General features: G+C 43.1%; 1 protein-coding gene across 1 annotated transcript in view; it reads left to right on the forward strand.

Moving 5' to 3' along the window:
- The first annotated feature begins 2,938 nt into the window (after window positions 1-2,938).
- LOC141292303 (rho GTPase-activating protein 7) overlaps window positions 2,939-21,957 on the forward strand; it is a 39,786-nt gene continuing 20,767 nt past the window's right edge. The window contains exon 1 of the mRNA XM_073824309.1: window positions 2,939-3,081. Coding sequence (XP_073680410.1) covers window positions 3,069-3,081 — 13 coding nt within the window. The 5' untranslated portion in view covers window positions 2,939-3,068. The remainder of the gene's footprint in view (window positions 3,082-21,957) is intronic.

Here is a 21,957-nt window from a genome sequence, read left to right on the forward strand (position 1 = left end):
ACCGACAAGAAGCTGAGAATGACCTGAATTTAAAAAGGCAATATTATTTTATTTTTATTTTATTGGTTGGATTTTTATCATTGTAGGGTGGTTGTGTACACAAACTGCCAACACACATTAATGTTCAAACTACATGTAAAAGTGAGTTTTGCATCCGATGACCCCTTTAATGCAATACATTATTTTCCAGTTAGTGCTATTCAGCATGCTTTGTGTCAAATACATATGGCATTACATTTCTTCCATATATGCATCCTTTTTTTTTCTTCTCCAATTTCATTTGATTTAACAGGCTTTTGAAACAACTTGACATACAGCCAGACAAGAAACTGTACTGTTATAATGCTGAGTGCCGCCAAAGGACTCCATCCCATCCTCCTATTGAGGGTGGGATAGGCTGGGGACAATATGGATCCAGGACGCCTGTCATGTCTTGCGCTAACTTATTACATTCCTGATTTGTAATTTCCACTGGACACTGCTATTTTTAATACTATATGGGAGGTTAAGCCCCTGGTGTTTTGCCAAAAGCCCCTGATCTTTTTGAAGATCGACCATTCACTTAACAAATAAAATGTTTTATACATTTTAATTTGTTCTCCAAGTACTAGAACTCCTCCTTGATTTAAAGCAAAAAGGTTTATTTAAATAAACAAAAAGGTCAGATAGAGCTGTATAGTAGTGCATTTATTATAAAACACTTAGTCTTTTCCAGTCAAATCTATAATATATAAAAACAAAGCATCTGTATTTTCATGCATGTTCACTTTGAAGAGAATGTCTGACTGAGAACTTTAGACTTTCTCACCTAAGAGGATGTAATCAAACACCGGTATGTTTAATGAGAGTAATTAGTGCTAATGGGTTACTATGAAGTAAGTCCTGATGAACCCTCAGAGTCAAAATCTATTAGCTGTGATGGGCTGTATCGAAATCCGTATCGGATTTAGGGCACTCATTAGTGTCATAGCTCTGGATCTGTCCTTCGAAGCAACAAAAGAGCAGATCTTCAACTAACAGTAAACTGGTATCATCTAGACATAACATTCCAAAACTGAGTAGGGGAGTGCGGGGCACAACCTAACACTTTTGACTTTCTCAGTTTGTGTAAATCCACATGGGGTTCAGAGTATATTTTTTTTAATTCACATTAATTTCACACGTTTATTAAAATATGTAGCATTAATAACAGAAATTAATTAACTGTAATAATAACAGTGTATACATGTTCCATTATTTAGAAAAGAAGTGAAATGTGGTAACATGCTCCGTAGGTGGGGTTGTTACATTGTAGCATGTGAGGGGCACGTTGTAACATATTATCTGATATAATGAAAAAAAATATATACAAGACAAATTAAAATATTTTGTCAATATTTTTTTTCAAATAAACTAATGGTGTTTTTTTTTAAGAATTAAAATTAATCTAATTTTGTAATTTGGCAGTGAACACATTGCAACTATGCCTGGGACGGCACTGATCGCAACACACAGCTTTATAGTATAGTTCAAAACAATGTGGGCAAATAGATGAAACACATTCAGACATTAAGAGATACACACAGCTCTCATAGAACACAAGAAACATAAACAAGGCAAAATGCTTTACATTTCTTGAAATAATAATTACTGAACATTAAACATTGATTGTCAGTCTTTATTCACCTGTTTCTTGTGGTTTCTCATTAAAACTTATGAAAGTAAATAGCGTAAATTACATCACTAATGTCATAGAATAGCATATCTTAATAATAGTGGGGCACATTGTAACGCAGTGTTACAACATTACCTATCTGCACAACTGGAATTTAAAACTGGTTAGTGTCTAAAAACTATCTAAACTGACAAACTGGAGACTAAAATAATAGCAGATTTGTCTTAAAAGCTTATATAGTTTATTATGAGAGAGAGATTTGACGACGTGTGTAATTGCTTGCATCTGATTCTGCATTATTTAGCTCAATTTAGTTTGAACGTCCACTGAGGAAAGCCATATCTGTGTTGTAGTATCCTTTACTTTTTTGCCGACAAAAATTTTTACGGATTGCCGATGACAATGCTGGTCAATGCATTTTTTTGCTTGCGTCTTACAAGGTGTTGTTGAAAGTAAAAATAATGTCCTTGTTTATAACTATAGCTACTACGTATTAAAGTCTCTTTAATTACCAAATTCTATGTACTTTATAATATCCTATGCCATTTTTTTTTTTTTTTTTTTAGTATAAATAGTGTGAATAGTGCACTTTAAATACCCGGATGATGCACTTAATTAACTGAAAGAAAAAGAAAAAGTGTGTAGTGTTGGGCACTTCATGCACTCAACTGAAGCAGCTTTAATCAGACTCTGATGATAAATGATAAAATAATCTAATATAATTCAAACACTACACAGTTAAGTATATAGTGTATAAGTACATAGTAGAATAACTGGTTGAGGTAGGCAAATGTGAGCACTGAACGCCCACTGAAACCTTAGAGCTCACATCTCATGTATTTCACCAAATTTTCAAATAGGCGCTATCTCTATTAATAAACTGCATTCTGCAGTCTAAACAACATTCTTGCCTACAAAGTACATTCTATGACATAACTGCAGTAGTATTTGTAAAATTATAGTGGGTTTGGTCATCCACCATGACGTTCACTGTGAGAAATGTTATATCTCATTAATATCTCATGGCTGGAACAACCTCTTAGGCAATCAGATTCAAGGACAAGAAAGAACTGTTGAATGCTTAGAATAATTACAGGCACTCACTGTAAATAACCTTGATAAGTCATTGTTTACTTTGTTCTCTTTGGGAACAACCCACCCAGTCAAAGATGTGTTGTGTTTGGTCCAGTGAGGAAAGAGGGGAATGCCTTTCCTGTGATTTCATTATGACGACCAGTGTGAATGAGAAGGCTAGCTTTCTACTAAAAGTATCAATACTTTGCATCAGTTAATCTAAGCTTAAAACATATTGCCTATCTCATGTTCTTGTGGTAAAGCCTGTCACTCTTTATTATACTTAATAAGTCTGAGGTTTTTGTCTGGCATTTCCTTGTTAAGAACCAAACGAAGAGCAATGCTTATTACAAGTAAGTAAAAATCTTTACGCTTGCTCATTTTGCCTTTTAAATTTTTCTAAAGTGTTATGTACAATGAATCTAAAGCTGATGTAAGCCATTTTATGAATAAATTGCTCCTAGTAATGAGTGCATGGTACATTTGAGCTGTTCGATATTCTGATAAATAGGGCAGAACAAGCATAATCATAATTTTGTTAAATGAATACAGTCTTTTGCTTGTAAATCTGCAGTGACATATGTTATCAGTGAAGCAGTTGTAACATCTTAATGTTACATGAATAATTTTAAAAGGTCCTGCGAAAAAGTCAACGTAGTAAATGATGTTGCATGTTATTATTGATCTAAATACCTGTTTGTAGGTTTTATTTTTGATCGATTTTGTTTTATTTTATTTTGACTTTTATGTATGAGTCACATAATATAGGAGTACATATTTTTGTCGGCTGTCTAGACTGAAATTAAAGGGCAGAAACAGTTTCTATGACAAGGTCTCACTAATGTTTGGCTGCTGATTATGACAAATTCTTGGTAATTTAAATAAAACATTTAAAAATCAGCACTATATGTAACAATTAGTAAAAATGTATATGTCACGGGTGTGTGCAGGACGAGACGAGATGATAGACGAGATTAACAATCAACAATATATTTAATAGAATTCTCCAAGATGAATAAGGCTGGAACAGACAGGAACACAAAGGGCTTTCACGCACATCAGAATAACGTTAAGGACCGACAATACACTGAACTCAAAGACAGACTTATAAAGGGTAACTCATAATTACAGACAGGTGACGGGGATCAGGACAAACGAGGGCTAAACCAATTCACACAGATCTACAGGGGGAGACAAAGGGAGAAACCAAAGACATAAACTGACATAACTATGACATTACGCCCCCCTCCGCATAGGCGCGTCCTCGCGCTGTACAAAACAGAAACAGAAAACAGACTAGAGGGGCAGCAAAACAGAATCCATGGAGGAGGCTTAGGTGGAGGACGCAACCCCGGGAGGGGGACCAAGACAAGAGTCCAAGGGTTAGACAAGACAGTCCAGGGGGGGCGACGACGGTGGGAGGAGCCAGGGAACACACAGGAGGGACCTGAAGCAGGAGAGCAGGACCCAGATCGCAGCCAGGATGACGGCCCACGGCGGAGCCGACGGAGGGAGGAGCCATGGTGGAGGAAGGACCGCCGACTCCGTGGGGCCGACCGACAGAGGCAGAGCAGCTGGCAGAGGAACCCGAAGCGGAGATGGAGAGCCGAAGATCCAGGGCGACACCGTGGATCCGGAGGGCCAAGGCGGAACAGGAGGCTCTGGCGGCCGAGGCGGAGGAGGGACGACGACTGACCAGGGCGGAGCCGGAGAGACGATGGAGCCCGGTGAAGCTGGTGGACCGACGGGCGACGGTGGAGAGGAGGGCGTCGAGAGCCGTGGTGGAGCCGCAGGGTCGGAGGGCCAAGGTGGAGATCTGGACTCGTAGGCTGGAGGCGGAGCTGAGGGTTCCTCCAGCCATGCCACCGATGTAAGCTGGCATCCCTGCGGCGAGCCCACTGCAGAGATGGTGGGCTGAGGGTGAGCAAGGGGACTGACTGATGGCCTGGGAGACTTTGGGCGGCTGGGCGGAACCAGCGGGGACTCAGGACGGCTGGGCGGAACCAGCGGGGACTCAGGACGGCTGGACGGAACCAGCGGGGACTCAGGACGGCTGGGCAGAACCAGCGGGGACTCAGGACGGCTGGGCGGAACCAGCGGGGACCAGGCAGATTCAGACAGAAGAGGGCGGGTGGGTGGGAAATTTATGTAATCCAGAGGTTCAGAGAAAAAGTCTATTAAATCAGGCGTGTTATACTCCACAACTTCGGAAACAAAGTCAATTAAGTCCCCAGAGATGTTTTCCAGCTCACCCCCAGCTGAGTTGCAGTGGGCAGGGCTCTCCATTTCCCTCACTTGCTCCACGTCGCAATCCACCGTCACAGATGTAGAATCCGGCTCACGCACCTGATCAGCCGGAGAGGACTCCGGTTCTGTCGCTCGCGGCTCTAATCCCTCATCCGCGGTGCGCTCGGGTTCACACTCTGCGTGTCGGGGCGATGGTTGGCTGTTCTCTGGGTCGTGAGCGGGGCTGACGTCCTCCTCGACAAAGCCGACAGTCCAGGGAGATCCACTGGACGCCAGCACCCACTCGATGTATCCGGCGAGGCTCTCTCGAGGACCCTCCCCGGACAGCTGCCTCTTGATGGTATCATTAAGTCCGATGCGGAAGAACGTGCATAGGCAACTGTCTGGGTAGTGCGTTAACGGGGCGAGGAATATGAAGTCTCTGGTGTGGTCCTCGAGAGAGCGGTTCCCCTGCTTCAGGAGGATGATGAGGACATTAGGATCATCCATGACGGGAAAAAAAATAAATAAATAAAATAAACACTGATACAAAAAACGGAAAAGAAACGCAGGGAAAGGTGCCGGGTAAACTCTTGTCAGTCGGTCCTTCTGTCACGGGTGTGTGCAGGACGAGACGAGACGATAGACGAGATTAACAATCAACAATATATTTAATAGAATTCTCCAAGATGAACAAGGCTGGAACAGACAGGAACACAAAGGGCTTTCACGCACATCAGAATAATGTTAAGGACCGACAATACACTGAACTCAAAGACAGACTTATAAAGGGTAACTTATAATTACAGACAGGTGACGGGGATCAGGACAAACGAGGGCTAAACCAATTCACACAGATCTACAGGGGGAGACAAAGGGAGAAACCAAAGACATAAACTGACATAACTATGACAGTATACAAGCAAAGATAATCTCTGATTACTGGAAAGTGGTAACTATACCTCTGAGTAGATACAGTCTCTATTTTCCCTAGCACATTTGATCTATGAAACGACTGTTGTTAGCAACCAGGAGTAACAACAGAATGTCCGAGTAATTATCCCAATGACCTAATTTTTTTGTAGCTGCCAAGCTTTTCATTGAAATCAGTCATGTCTCTGTTGAAATGGAGCATATTTGTCATTCAGAAAACAGCTATGCAAGTTCATGGAAAAACAGCTAACATGGCTCGAAAACTTCTTTGCCACATCTTATGATTATGGTCATAGTTATAAAGCCAGTAACTTTTATTCCTGACGTTTGATCTCAAAAACTAGATGCAGGATAGAGAGCACACAGCCTCATATGTCATAAATTAAACTTACAGTCACAAAAACATACTTTTTGTATGTTTGGATAAATGCGGAAATGCGGCCCCTAATTTATAGTTTTAATTTATATAAAGAGGGGAAAAAACATACACTCAAATCCAAATCGCCCCAAAAATGGGGAGCCACTTAGCTATTCTAAATTCACTGTAAACCATGGCTTCACAGGGCTTATTGCTTATATAAAACGATTACAACACAATGCATACAGGCTATTAAAGGCAAAAAATATGCAGTAATATGTCATTTTTAAAAAATTAAATCATTAAATCCCATCCTTCTGCTAGATGTAAATGGCAATAGAATGTTTTATGTATTTTTTTAACACAATTTATACAGTTCTTTCTGGTCCTCAAATCTGATTGGCTGATAAAAGTGCAATATTACAGTGATATCAGAACTCCAGCAGCCGTTTCACAGTTTGCAATCGTATCACTCCACTTACAGCAAGTGTAATGGCAGATGCCCAAATCAAGTACCATTTTATAAATATTACTGTTTTTGTGTCACGGAATGTAGTTTTAAGAGGTTTTCAGGTGAGAATGTACTTGTTTATAGTTCAGATATGCAGTTTGTTAATAAAGATAACGTCTCATAAGAGCCCCTCACCGCGGCCAGATCTTCTGGAATTTACTGCTGGCTCTGATTTCTCTATTTGCTTGTTAAGTGATGACATAATGCGCGTCCAACAAATGCTGTTTCCAAGTCCTAATACTATCTCAACAACTGTTTATGAGCATTGTTTATTCATATTAAACATTTAAGCTAAACGTTTTCAAACCTATGGTATATACTACAGTCTCCTTGCTCACAGCATCCCAAATACAAATTATTTTTATACTTATTTATTTATATGTATTTTTTCATTGTCTGGCGATCTGGGATTTCGGTATGAGTTAAAGTCAATTCAAGTCAAGATTATTTATACAGCGCTTTTTACAATACAAGTTGTGTCAAAGCAACCTTACAGTATTAAAATAATAAAGTAAAATGTCAATAATAATGCAAAAGTTCCATATTGCAACAAAGTCAAATTGGGGAGGACTCATCTGGTTCCCATGGCCTTGTGCCGGTGGCCGTTTAGGGTAATAATAATAATAATAATACATTTTATTTATAAAGCACTTTACATTTTCGAAAAAATCTCAAAGTGCTACAGAAGAGTCATAATAGATGATACAATATACAAGTATGAATAAAACAGCTCCAGTAAAACACAGTAAAACTTAACAAAAAAACTTTTTAAAAAGGTGTGTTTTTAGTCCCTTTTTAAAGACATCAATTGCCTGTGGAGCTCTCAAGTGATCAGGCAGTGCATTCCATAAGCTAGGTGCAGCTGTACAGAATGCTCTATCCCCCATTGTGCGCATCTTAGTCCTAGGTAGTAGGAGCCGGTGAGTATTTGTGGAGCGGAGAGAGCGTACTGAAGTATGAGGAATAAGGAGTTCTTTAAGGTACATAGGGGCCTCCCCATGGATGCACTGATGTGTAAGAAGGGAAACTTTGTACTCTATCCGAGCCGAAATGGGAAGCCAGTGAAGAGACTGGAGGATTGGAGTAATATGCTCATGTTTACGTACTCTCATTAGGATCCTGGCTGCACAGTTTTGTATATGTTGAAGTTTCTGAATGCTCTTATCAGGAATCCCAATGAGAAGCGCATTACAGTAATCAAGTCTAGATGAAACAAAGGCATGAACAAGTTTCTCAGCATCGCGTAGGGTGAGTGTAGGGCGAAGTCTAGCTATGTTCCTGAGATGATGAAAGGATGTTTTGCAGAGATGCTTAATATGAGCCTCAAAGGTTAAATGCGGATCGAATCTAACACCAAGATTGGTGACCACTGATGATAAAGGAATATCCTGACCAAAAAATGTAATACACTTTATGGTAGATGTTCTAATCTGATGAGGAGAGCCAATGAGAATGGCCTCTGTTTTTGAACTGTTCAACTGGAGAAAGTTATTATTCATCCACTCCCGTATCTCCTCCATGCACACAGCAAGTGCAGATAATGAGGATGACATGGACGATGATTGAGTACCAGTTTTCATATATAATTGTGTATCATCAGCATAGCAGTGAAAAGACATTCCCAAGCGTCTGATGATTTTGCCAAGGGGTAACATGTAAATAATAAACAGAATAGGTCCCAGAACTGATCCTTGTGGAACACCACATCCAACAGCGTGTGAGCGCGATCTTGAACTTCCCATAGCCACAAATTCTGACCTGCCTGTTAGGTATGACTCAAACCAACACAGGACATCATTGTTAAGTCCAACCGAGTGATAAAGCCTGTTCAAAAGTATACCATGATCAACAGTATCGAATGCAGCAGAGAGGTCCAAAAGGACAAGGAGTGATGATGATCCAGCATCAGCCGTCATCAATAGGTCATTTGTAACTCTCACTAATGCTGTTTCCGTGCTATGTCCAGGGCGGAAGCCAGACTGAAACTTTTCAAAAATGTTGTTATGTTGTAGATGATCACAGAGATGTCTAGCAACTACTTTCTCCAAGACTTTAGAAAGAAAAGGCACATTAGATATGGGCCGATAGTTAGCAAAAGTCTTAGGATCAAGGGAAGGTTTCTTAAGTTGTGGCCTGATTATAGCGATTTTTAAAGAAGCTGGAACATGACCAGACTGTAGTGATTGGTTTACTATCCTTGAAATGATTGGACTGATAGCAGAAACATTTGCTTTCAGAAGTGCTGTAGGGAAAGGGTCTAGGGCACATGAGGTTGATTTCATCCGCTTAATAATATCCTCAACCTCAAGAAGAGTAACTTCTGGAAAGGTGCAGAACAGTCCAGAAATACCAACCTGCAGGTCAGCAGAAGGTACAGCTGTAGTGGAAGGCCTGGGGAGGGAGGAGCGAATTTGAGCAATTTTGGTTCTAAAGAAAGCCATGAAGTCATTGCATTGTTCTTCTGTGGCTCCCATGAATGGTGCACTTTGAGGCTTAAGCAGATGATTTACAGTGGAAAACAACTGTTTAGAGTTCCCAGGAGTATTTTGAATAATATTTGAGTAGAACTGTGTCTGTGCCTCTTTGATGGACCTCAGATAGGCTTTTTGATGGTCCCGATATGCCAATTTGTGAACAGTAAGTCCAGTCGTTGTATACCTACGCTCAAGGGCACGTCCAGCTGCTTTCATTTTCCGCAGGTCTCTTGTGAACCAGGGAGCTGAGCGGGAGAATGCAACTGTTCTGGTTTTGATAGGTGCATGTAGATCCAAGATGTCTGTCAATGTCTTATTATAAAACTCCACAGATTCAATAACTGATGGCACATTTTCAGATTGGAGGTTTTGTAGGCTTACTGTCAAGGCATCTGTGTTTATATTCTTCAAGTTTCTAAAACTTATTTCACGTTTGGGCTTAGCATAAGGGGACTGGCAGAACAGCTCAAAAGAGATGACCTTATGATCAGATACAGCCAAATCATAAACAGAGGGAGTACTTAAAGAAGCAAAGTCAGTAATGACCAGATCAAGCGTATTTCCCTTACAGTGTGTAGGGGCATCAACATGCTGCTTCAGGTTTAAGCAGTCCAATAACTGCAGAAATTCTGTAGCAAAAGGACAGGAAATGTTGTTCACATGGATATTAAAATCACCAAGGATTATTATATTCGAAGAAGCTGCACATAAAGTTAAAATAAGATCATATAGTTCAGAGATAAAACCTGAGTTTGTTCTGGGAGGTCGGTAAATTAGCAATACTGTCATTGCGAGTGGAGATTTACAATTAAATGCCAGACATTCAAAAGAAGACAGTTCAGGGAGGGCTAGGGGGGAAAAATCCAAATGGCTGCGGTAGATAACAGCCAAGCCACCACCACGGCCAGTTTTACGGGCTTTTTGGAGATAGGAATAGCCAGATGGGCAAGTCTCATTTAAAACTGAGAAAACATCTGGTTGAAGCCAGGTTTCTGTGAGACACATTATGTCCAATCCTTTGTCCTGAATATGGTCAAGTATAAAACCAGATTTATTTGTTAGAGATTGTGTATTGAACAATTCAACTTTAAAGTTATAAGGATCAACACATCTATGTACTGGCCGGAGAAGGCTGAAATCCACTCCACGTTTTCCAGCGAACTCCGTGGGGGGCGCTGTAGCAGTGTCTCCAGTAGTAGTAGTCCACAGAGCATCAGTGCTCTGATGACGCGGAAGAGATGCGACCGAGCGCCCAGCAGTCCAGACGGAAGAAACAGTATCGCCAGGTCGAGAGTAGACAAGCTTTCGTCGAGAGCCTCTATGGATGTAGCGACGCCGACGTAAGAGTCCAAGTTCTTTAATAACAGTTTTACAGTTTGGAGTATTGTAGTTATTATATTCCATTAGTTGAGCAGCTGAGTACTTCATTATGTTAGCCACACGGGCACCGCATTTGTTATTAGCCGCTAGCCACAAAGGCAGTATACAGAGGAGAAGCAGAACGTGGTAAAGAACTTGAGAATGCATCCGTATCGTATGCAGAGAACCAAAGCCAGGAAGGCAGATAGTGGTATCGCGCTAAGTACAGTGCTGGAAAACCGTGAATTGGTTAACTACACGGCAACTGCGAGCACTCGCTTCCGTCCACTATCAACCAGATTGTCAATAAAAACAATAAACCTTAAAAGTCCAACACCTTTTTGTTCAGTATCCATACACGTATGTCCAAGGCATCTAGTATCTAGAGTGGAGAAGCGGCGAACACTCAACGCCAGCGTCCTCTCCTCCCTCTAGGGTAGGAGTTCTTTCTTGATGACCTGTCTCTGGGGCTCATCTAGTTGACACGGTATCCGCTGACATTCGGCTGTAGGTGTTGATCCACCATCTGCTCTAGGTTTGGACTGGATCCGGGCGACTGCAGTGACCATCTGATCTGGATATGGACTGGATCTGGTGGCTATGGTGACCTGGGAATAAGAAACAAACAGACTAATATTAATGTAGATGCAAGAGTTCCAAGTTGCCACAAAATCAGATTGGAGAGGACTCATCTGGTTTTCGCTGTCTTGCGTCGATGGCCGTCTAGGCGATGAGGTCTTCACTGATGATCTGTCTCTGGGGCTCATCTAGTTGATGTGGTCTCTGCTGACATTCAGGGCTGTAGAGGATATCTCTGGGTGCTGATGGGCACGGACTGGATCCGGGAGACTGCAGTGACTGTCTGATCTGGATACAGGTGGCTGCGGTGACCTCGAAATAAGAAGGAAAGATACTAATATTAGCGTAGATTGCATTCTTCTTCTGATGCAACGAGTACATCAGGTGTTATAGGAAGTGTCCCTGGTTCCGGTTGACCTAAATAATGCAGCCTAACAATCCTTTAACGGATTTGGAATAGGAGATGTATTAAGTGTAGGCCAGGTTAAAGAGATGGGTCTTTAATCTAGATTTAAACTGACAGAGTGTGTCTGCCTCCCGAACACTGTTAGGTAGATTGTTCCAGAGTTTGGGTGCTAATGTGAAAAAGATCTGCCGCCCGCAGTTGATTTTGATATTTGAGCTACTATCAAATTGCCGGAATTTTGAGAACGCAGCGGACGTGAGGGACTATAATATGATAAGAGCTCGCTCAAGTACTGAGGAGCTAAACCATTGTGTCACGAGCCGGGTTTGTCTCTCGCCATCTAGTTTCTTCTCTCTATGTCATTTTCTCTTTCTCCCTCTCCCCAGCTGTCTGCTATCGCAATCGGGGCTCGCGCTGATTGCTTCTACACCTGTTCCCCATCTTTGCTCTGATTGTCCTCTCTATTTCTACCTGTTTGTTTCTAGGCATTACTGCTGATTATTACTCTCTGTGTGCCAGTACGTCTGCTACTACGATCCTTTACTTTAGCGAGTCTTGCTCTGTCTACGTCCTGTCGTGTTTGCTGTCCAGTCCTGTCTGTTGCAAGTAACCGTCTAGACTTTTTGTGTCTGCCCAGTTTTGCTGTATTTGCGCCTTTTGGCGTCTCGCCCCCCCTGGAGGCTACCCCTGGCTCACCTGTTACTGCTGAGGAGCTTCCCCTGGCTGCGCTGCCGGTGACTGCGCTCTCCAGCTGTCTCTAAGACTTTTTCGTTCCTGTTATTCAACTTCTGTAATCCTGTTTGCGCTACCGAAGAGGAGGTGGACGGCAGACAGCCTGTTTTTGTCTTTTGTCGTTGCAAAGAACTAAATAAACCCTCTGTTTGATTATCCTGGACTTCGCCTCTGGGTCCTTCTCTCTACACCTAACAGAATAATCAGCCGAACATGGACCCAGCGAAGGAGACCCCCATTCGCTCAGCGTTAGAGCTTCAGGGAGCCATGCTGGGGCGACACCAGGAGGAACTGTCCGCTGCTAGGTATGCCGTGGAGGGGTTGTCAGCCCAAGTTGCTGATTTGACTAACCAGCTGCAGTCCCTGCGCTCCGAGCCTGCCGTCTCGCCTCCCCGTTCTCTCCCGGAGCCCCGGATTAACAATCCGCCCTGCTACTCAGGTCAGCCCACACAATGCCGCGCTTTCCTAACCCAGTATGAGGTGGTCTTTTCCCTACAGCCTGCCACCTACGCGGCGGATCGTGCCAAGGTCGCTTTCGTCATTTCTCTCCTTTCCGGACGAGCTCGAGACTGGGGAGCGGCTGTGTGGGGAAAGGAGGCCGCCTTTTGTGATAATTTTTTTCTCTTCAAGGATGAGATGATAAAGGTGTTTGACCGCTCTGTTTTTGGCCAAGAGGCTTCTCGTCTACTCTCATCTTTGCGCCAGGGGAAGCGGTCCGCGGCTGACTACGCGATTGAGTTTCGCACCCTGGCTGCTACCTGCGAGTGGAATGAGCCGGCTCTCGCAGCACGTTTTCTGGAGGGACTGACGGAAGACGTCAGGGAGGAGATTTTTTCCCGCGATCCTCCGTCTAGTCTGGATTTGATGGTGGAGTTGGCTATCCGCCTTGACAAGCGCTTTGAGGGGCGCCGCCGCGCTCGTGCACCTGCCCCGACACCTCTGCCATTCTCAACCTCTTCTTTTTCTGCAGCCCCTAGGACTGATCCTGAGCCTATGCAACTGGGCAGCCTTAGCATCTCTGGAGACGAGCGCCAACGCAGAATTCACCATAGGCTGTGTCTCTACTGTGGCGCTGAGGGGCACTTCGCGATCCAGTGTCCAGTAAAAGGCAGAGCTCGTCCGTAGATCGGGGAGTACGGGCGAGTGTGACTACTTTTTCCCCAGCGAATTCTCCTCGCACCACCTTCCCAGCACTTTTGTTTTGCAAAGGGGCCACCCTTTCCTGCTCTGCCCTCATTGACTCAGGGGCCGAGGGCAATTTCATTGATGAGGATTGGGCTCTCCAGCACGGCGTTCCCCTTCATGAGCTGGGTGATCCTCTCCCAGTTTTCGCTCTGGATGGAAGTGTCTTATCCAAGATCGTCCGTGCCACCATCCCGGTTAGTCTTACCATTTCTTGCAACCATCAAGAGACTATTACCTTTTTAGTTTTTCGCTCCCCCCTTACTCCTATTGTTTTGGGCCACCCATGGTTAACTCAGCATAATCCTCAGATAAATTGGGTTAAGGGGACCATTCTGTCTTGGGAATTGTCGTGTCATGTTAAGTGTCTTGTTTCGGCTGTACCTGCTGTGTCCTCTGTTTCTGTGTTTCAGGAGGAGCCTGACGATCTTTCTGGCGTCCCGAAGGAGTATCATGATTTGCGAGCGGTGTTTTGCCGGTCCCGGGCCGCTTCTCTCCCTCCTCACCGACCATACGATTGCAGTATTGATCTCGTTCCTGGTAGCACACCTCCGCGAGGGAAATTGTATTCTTTGTCTATCCCCGAACGCAAGGCGCTAGAAAAATACCTCTCCGAATCTCTTGCCGCCGGTACTATCGTTCCTTCCTCGTCTCCCGCTGGCGCGGGGTTCTTTTTTGTCGCCAAGAAAGATGGCTCTTTGCGTCCCTGCATTGATTATCGTGGCTTGAACGATATAACAATCAAAAACCGTTATCCTTTGCCTCTTATGTCGTCTGCCTTCGAGGTCTTGCAGGGAGCAAAGATCTTTACCAAGCTAGACCTCCGTAACGCTTACCATTTAGTGCGCATCAAGGAAGGAGACGAATGGAAAACGGCTTTCAATACCCCGCTAGGTCACTTTGAATACCGGGTTCTTCCCTTCGGTTTGTCTAACGCGCCCTCTGTTTTTCAAGCGCTCGTAAATGATGTCCTGAGGGATATGCTTAATATTTTCGTCTTTGTCTATTTGGACGACATACTAATTTTTTCGTCGTCCGTCTCCGATCATGTCCAGCACGTGCGTCGTGTATTGCAACGTCTACTGGAGAATCGTCTTTTCGTAAAGGCTGAAAAGTGCGCCTTTCACGTCAAGTCGGTAGCCTTTTTAGGTTATGTCGTGTCTGCCGATGGCCTTTGTATGGATTCTGCCAAGGTTCGTGCCGTTATCGATTGGCCCGTTCCTGATTCCCGAACGGCCCTCCAGAGATTTCTGGGGTTCGCAAATTTTTACCGGCGCTTTATCCGAAATTTCAGTCAAGTAGCTGCTCCCCTGACCGCCCTCACTTCGACTCAGACTCGTTTTGTCTGGTCCGAGTCGGCTCAGGAGGCTTTCAACAGACTTAAGAAATTATTCTCCTCGGCACCTATCCTAATTACCCCTGACACCACACGTCAGTTTATTGTCGAAGTCGACGCGTCTAATGTCGGTGTGGGTGCCGTGTTGTCCCAACGTTCTCCGCTGGACAACCGGGTCCATCCGTGCGCGTTTTTCTCCCATCGTCTCTCGCCCGCCGAGCGCAATTATGACGTGGGCAACCGCGAACTACTGGCTATCCGTTTGGCACTCGGTGAATGGCGACATTGGCTTGAGGGTGCGACCCTCCCATTCATTGTCTGGACAGATCATCGCAACCTCGCCTATATCCGCTCGGCTAAGAGGTTAAATGCCCGACAGGCACGCTGGGCGTTATTTTTCGACCGCTTCGATTTCACAATTTCTTATAGACCCGGTTCAAAGAACACTAAACCCGACGCGCTTTCCCGTCAGTTCGAATCACCAGACGACCCCCCACCCTTCGAGACTGTCCTACCCAAGGGGCGTGTGGTTGGGGCAGTGGTCTGGGGAATTGAACAACAGGTCAAACGAGCCCTCTCTCTCGTTACGGTCCCTCGCGGTTGTCCTGAAGGCAAGTTATTCGTTCCCGAGACCGTGCGTTCTGCGGTACTCCGTTGGAGTCACGCCTCTCGTCTAGCGGTTCACCCCGGAGTCAGGGGTACTCTGGCCTCTGTCCGCCAACGTTTTTGGTGGCCAGCTATGGTCCGAGAGGTTCGCCGTTACGTCACCTCTTGTCCTGTCTGCGCTCAGTCCAAGTCTGGTAATTCTCCCCCGGCCGGTCTGCTCCGCCCTCTACCCATTCCGTCCCGTCCGTCTTACCGTTATGGACCGCTTTTCGAAAGCAGCTCATTTTATTCCTTTACCGAAACTCCCATCCGCCAAGGAAACGGCTCTTTCAGTTTTTGATCACGTTTTTAAGATCCACGGCCTACCCTCCGATATCGTCTCAGACAGAGGCCCACAATTTGTCTCGCAATTTTGGAGGGAGTTCTGCCGACAGATTGGGGCTACTATCAGTCTGTCGTCAGGCTTTCATCCGCAAACTAATGGTCAAGCCGAACGCGCCAACCAAATTCTCGGACGCCTCCTCCGTACTCTAGCTGCCCACAATCCCACCTCCTGGTGTGAAAATCTTCGGTGGGCCGAATATGCTTATAACTCCTCACCGTCGTCCGCAACCGGGCTCTCCCCCTTTCATGCGTGTCTCGGTTATCAACCTCCAGTGTTCTCCTCTCAAGAGGTAGAGGCTTCCGTACCCTCCTTCCAAGCCCTAATCTCTCGTTGTCGGCGCACTTGGAGAAAGGTGCGGCAGGCTTTATGTCAAACTAGAGAGCGCACACGCCGTACCGCTAACCGACGCCGTTCCCGTGCCCCTCGCTATGTCTGTGGTCAAAAAGTCTGGTTGTCCACTCGCAATTTGCCTCTACACCCACCGTCACGCAAACTTGCACCCAAGTTTATCGGTCCTTTTTCTATTGTCAAGGTCCTCAGTCCGGTAGCGGTGCGTCTAAGACTTCCCAATTACCTACGTCGAGTTCACCCGGTCTTCCACGTCTCTTGTATCAAACCTGTCGTCCGGCCTGCCTCCCGTCCTTCCCCTCCCTCCCCCCCTGTCATTGTCGAGAACCCCTCTGTCTTTAAGGTCAAGAAATTATTGGCTGTCCGCCCTCGGGGAAGGGGCTTTCAGTATTTGGTCGATTGGGAGGGATACGGGCCGGAGGAGAGAAGCTGGATTCCGTCCCGGGACATCCTGGACCGCTCGCTCATCGATGTTTTCCTTCGCTCGCGTCAGTCTCCTGCCTCGGGAGCGCCCGGAGGCGCTCCTCGGGGGAGGGGTACTGTCACGAGCCGGGTTTGACTCTCGCCATCTAGTTTCTTCTCTCTATGTCATTTTCTCTTTCTCCCTCTCCCCAGCTGTCTGCTATCGCAATCGGGGCTCGCGCTGATTGCTTCTACACCTGTTCCCCATCTTTGCTCTGATTGTCCTCTCTATTTCTACCTGTTTGTTTCTAGGCATTACTGCTGATTATTACTCTCTGTGTGCCAGTACGTCTGCTACTACGATCCTTTACTTTAGCGAGTCTTGCTCTGTCTACGTCCTGTCGTGTTTGCTGTCCAGTCCTGTCTGTTGCAAGTAACCGTCTAGACTTTTTGTGTCTGCCCAGTTTTGCTGTATTTGCGCCTTTTGGCGTCTCGCCCCCCCTGGAGGCTACCCCTGGCTCACCTGTTACTGCTGAGGAGCTTCCCCTGGCTGCGCTGCCGGTGACTGCGCTCTCCAGCTGTCTCTAAGACTTTTTCGTTCCTGTTATTCAACTTCTGTAATCCTGTTTGCGCTACCGAAGAGGAGGTGGACGGCAGACAGCCTGTTTTTGTCTTTTGTCGTTGCAAAGAACTAAATAAACCCTCTGTTTGATTATCCTGGACTTCGCCTCTGGGTCCTTCTCTCTACACCTAACACATTGAGGGCTTTATAAGTAATTGGCAAGATTTTGAAATCTATACGATGTTTAATAGGGAGCCAGTGCAGTGTTGACAGAACCGGGCTAATATGGTCATACTTTCTGGTTCTAGTAAGAACTCTAGCTGCTGCATTTTGGACCAGCTGGAGTTTGTTTATTAAGCGTGCAGAACAACCACCCAATAAAGCATTACAATAATCTATCCCTAAGGTCATGAACGCATGGATTAACGTTTCTGCATTTGACATCGTGAGCATAGGTCATAATTTCTATATATTTTTTAGATGAAAAAATGCAGTTTTGCAAATGCTAGAAATGTGGCTTTCGAAGGAAAGATTGCTATCGAATAGCACACCTAGGTTCCTGACTGATGACGACGAATTGACAGAGCAGTCATTGAGTATTAGACTGTGTTTTAAGTTATTACATGCGGAGGTTTTAGGTCCAATAATTAACACCTCTGTTTTTTTCAGAATTTAGCAGTAAAAAAATTCTAGCCATCCAATTTTTTATTTCAACTATGCATTCTGTTAGTTTTCCAAATTGGTATGTTTCGCCGGGCCGTGAAGAAATATAGAGCTGCGTATCATCAGCATAACAGTGAAAGCTAACACCATGTTTCCTGATGATATCTCCCAAGGGTAACATATAAAGTGTAAAAAGTAATGGCCCTAGTACTGAGCCTTGAGGTACTCCATACTGCACTTGTGATTGATATGATACCTCGTCATTCACTGCTACGAATTGATGCCGGTCAGATAAGTACGATTCAAACCAAGCCAGTGCACTACCCCTAATGCCAACATAATTTTCAAGTCTATTAAAAAGAATATTGTGGTCAATAGTATCAAACTCAGCACTAAGATCCAGTAGTACTAATAAAGAGATGCATCCACGATCGGATGACAGGAGAAGATCATTTGTAACTCTAATAAGAGCAGTCTCAGTACTATGATACGGTCTAAAACCTGACTGGAAATCCTCACAGATATCATTTTTCTCTAAGAAAGAACACAATTGTGAGGACACTACCTTTTCTAGTATCTTTGACAGAAAAGGGAGATTTGAAATTGGTCTGTAATTGTTTAATTCATTGGGATCAAGTTGAGGTTTTTTAATTAGAGGCTTTAATTAGAGTTAAAGGGGAAGATTATAATTTTTTGGTAGTATATTAGCACCGTTTTTTTTTTTTTTTTTTTTTTTTTGGCATTCTGTTTGGACACGGAAGTGGTGATGCATGACGTCAGACTTAAGAGGATAGTGGTTAAACATGAGATATAAATTGTTTTGGGTAAATCTAAAGGGCAGTCTTTGGTTTCATTAAACTATTATTTGTTCCAGAGCAAATAGTTTTGGCAAAATCTCATCATGTTTATGTAAATTCAATGCTGTATATCAGAGTGCCGTCTTTGTAAATTTGATTGAATTGTCTTGCACCTTTTATGATGGCTGCTGTTGTGTTTATTAAATATTATAGTTCTATAAATAATATTTTATATAAATAATAGATAAAAGTGTTTAGTATTGAGAAATGGTGCATTGTTCGTGATGGTGATTTTAGTTACATTGTTCCACCATTAGTTGGCGACAAGAGACTGTTTTATGAGTCAGCAGTAAAGACTTTTATATAGAAAATTAAACACGTTAGAAACGGAAGTTATTTTTAGTTTCAACAACAGCCTGATGCAGCTAAAAAAATGCACTGAGCCGCGCTATCATCAGAAATCCACCTTAACAGGTGATATTAAGGATATTAACGTACAACAAAGATAACGCTTTCCTCAGCGGACATTCAAATTAATGTTTATTTGTAAATATGAAGAATGAATACTGTATCAGATCTCTCTCATAAAACTTTACATAATACAGTGAGCTTTTAATACAGTAGTATAAGTTTTCAATGAAGCAACTTAACATTCCTTCATTACTACAAGTGTCAAACTGAGATTTGAATCTGTGGAAGTAGTTCTGCACAAGAGGGTTTTAAAGACACTCTGCTGTTGTTTCTTATGTATTTACACACTCGTGTCGTCAAACTGTTGTATAAATGCAATATCATACTCATAGATGTTATGGCTGTATTTTGGCACACTGTGATTAACTATGACCCGAATTATAGCAGTGCTGATATACCGCCAAATCTCCCATCTACGAGTGTGATATTGCTCATTTGTAAAATTATTAGTTACATTCCTTGATTCTGATTGGTCAGCAGCTGTGTTTTATTCATGATAGAGGACGGCTATTACCCCTTCACCCAACGGTTCTGTGTATCACTGCATAACACCCTTAGCAACATAATCAATAATATAGCATCAAAACTTTTCCATGTATTATGTATTTCGGCAGAGATAACTGCTTGTCATTTATTTAATGATTTAACTTTGAGATCACGCCCTTCCCTCGTCAGAGAAATGCTTCTTGTGTGATATGTTGATGTGTGTGTGCGTGTGTGTGTGGAAGCACACAGTTTCCACGGAACATTCTCTTGCCATTTACTGTTTACTGAACGGACAGCATTTAACGAACTTGCTTCAAAAAAGTAACATATCAATACATACATTTTTGGTTTTAATATTTTGTATTTTTTGGTAACCGTTTTATAAAAGCAATAAGGCTTTGTGTCGTGCTTAACAACTCCCTTTAGCCATGACTAATTCACAATACAGCACTGCCTCTTGTACCTTATTGTTGACATATAATATTTCCTTACATCTGCTTACATAGGCGTGGAATTTGCGGAAGACTTTTAATAAAACAAATTTGTGACAAGTGTATTTATGTAACCCTATGTTTCCATGAAAATCATTCATGTCTTTAGATCCACAGACACAAGCCAGTCCCCCAGTCAAACGAGTGAGAGTTTCATCGTAACCATCTCGAATGACTGTTTTGTGAGCACACTGTTTTACCATTGTAGGTCTAGAATGGGGTAAATTTCACTGTCCTTTTTTGGATTCAGAAATGAGTGGCTGTAAAAACAGTTTTGCACTCCTTAGGAGACATCACCTCCGCAGCCCCTTTGACGAGGAGGTTGTGGGTCTTTGCTCTAAAAGTGTTTTGAGCTTGAACCTTGGACCTCACCACCACATTGAAGTGGGGTGGCCTACAGGTGAACTAAAGTGCATAACCATTTACTGCTTACAAGATTATTCTTGCAGTAATGTTATGTGAATTAAGCTCCAGTATTTCTTAGATAAGGCTGCTTCTCCATAACGTCAGCTAGCTGTATGCATTGTATAAATTTGAGAGACCATCATGAAAAGGAAATGTGGATTTCCACGTGTGTGCACATTACCATTTCTCCCACTTCTCTCAGTTTAATTAAGTGTACTAAAACATTTAATTTGTGTCCTCCAAATTGACCCACACCTATTCAGTTGTAAAAGAAAGTTATATGTAAAATAAATTAATTAATTCCCCAACTCCACATGAGAACCCAAGTTTTGAGTGCTGTTCTAGCGAACTTCTACTTAACACCACTGCCTCCCAATGGTTTAGAGGACAATTACTCTGAGTCACCCCCTTTCTTCAAATAATTGTACAATGGTGATCACAACAAGTATAAATGCCTCATCCATTGGGGAGGCATACATGCTTCAGTAGAAAAGTAGTGTGGCGGTCTTAAAATTAAAGGTGAATAAAGCTGACATAACACCAGCAGGAGTCAGTCACATACATGGGACCACAGCAACACACAGACAGTGATTGGTTGAGCACGTTGATTAGTTGAGCCTTAACCAATCAAAGTCAAGGACTGGAACTATCTATTTAATAAACAATCATTTAAAGGATTCACTCCTGTTTTTAAACGCATATTTAATTGTCACTGCTGAAACTTTACAGTGTTTACGTTGCCGGAACATAAGCAGTAATTCCTATTTATAGCTATAGACATTTTTTATGCATCATACATGTATTTATATAGATAGATTTGGCCATTTTATGATATTATCTATTAACCCTATTCCAAAACCTAAACATGTAATATAAATAGGAAAAAAAAAAAAAAAAAAAAACAGAAATATGTACAGTGACAATAATTTTAGTTACAAAATACAATTATAATCCCACTCCTATCTCTAATGATATACAGATTTTAAAGAAAAATGTAACAAACAGTTTAATTACAACAATTTAGAAACAATTAAAGAATGTGTGAGTGCAGGTTATAAACAGAAGGGAAGAACTGCAAAACAAGAATAAGTAAAAAGTAGTAAGATCCTGGAGAATGAGCGCTGATCTTCTATTTGTGCACTTCAATTCTATGTCAAATCATAATCTTGAATCACTCTGGGGAAACTTATAGTTTCTCTTATAACATTCTTGAATTTTTTTTTAACTCATTCAAAAGCTAAAGTTTGCTCTGCTTGAGCTCTGTCAAAACTCTCAAGGTTAAAACTGTTCAAGCTGTCAGCCAAACAAGATGCTCTTCACCCCTCAGGGGTCCCATAGATGCTTTTCTCATGTCAGTCGACTCTCTGAGAGCTTCTATGAAAGTAGGTGTTTATGGCAGTTCCTGAAGCCTCAGGGGTATTGCTGTAGTACTTTATTCAGTGGCTTATACCTTGAGTGTCTCCTGCAATGGGGAAGGGAGGTATCAGAGAACCAATCTAACAGCATTTTGTATCATT

This window comes from Garra rufa, chromosome 19, assembly GCF_049309525.1.
Source record: "Garra rufa chromosome 19, GarRuf1.0, whole genome shotgun sequence".
Taxonomy (NCBI): Eukaryota; Metazoa; Chordata; class Actinopteri; order Cypriniformes; family Cyprinidae; genus Garra; species Garra rufa.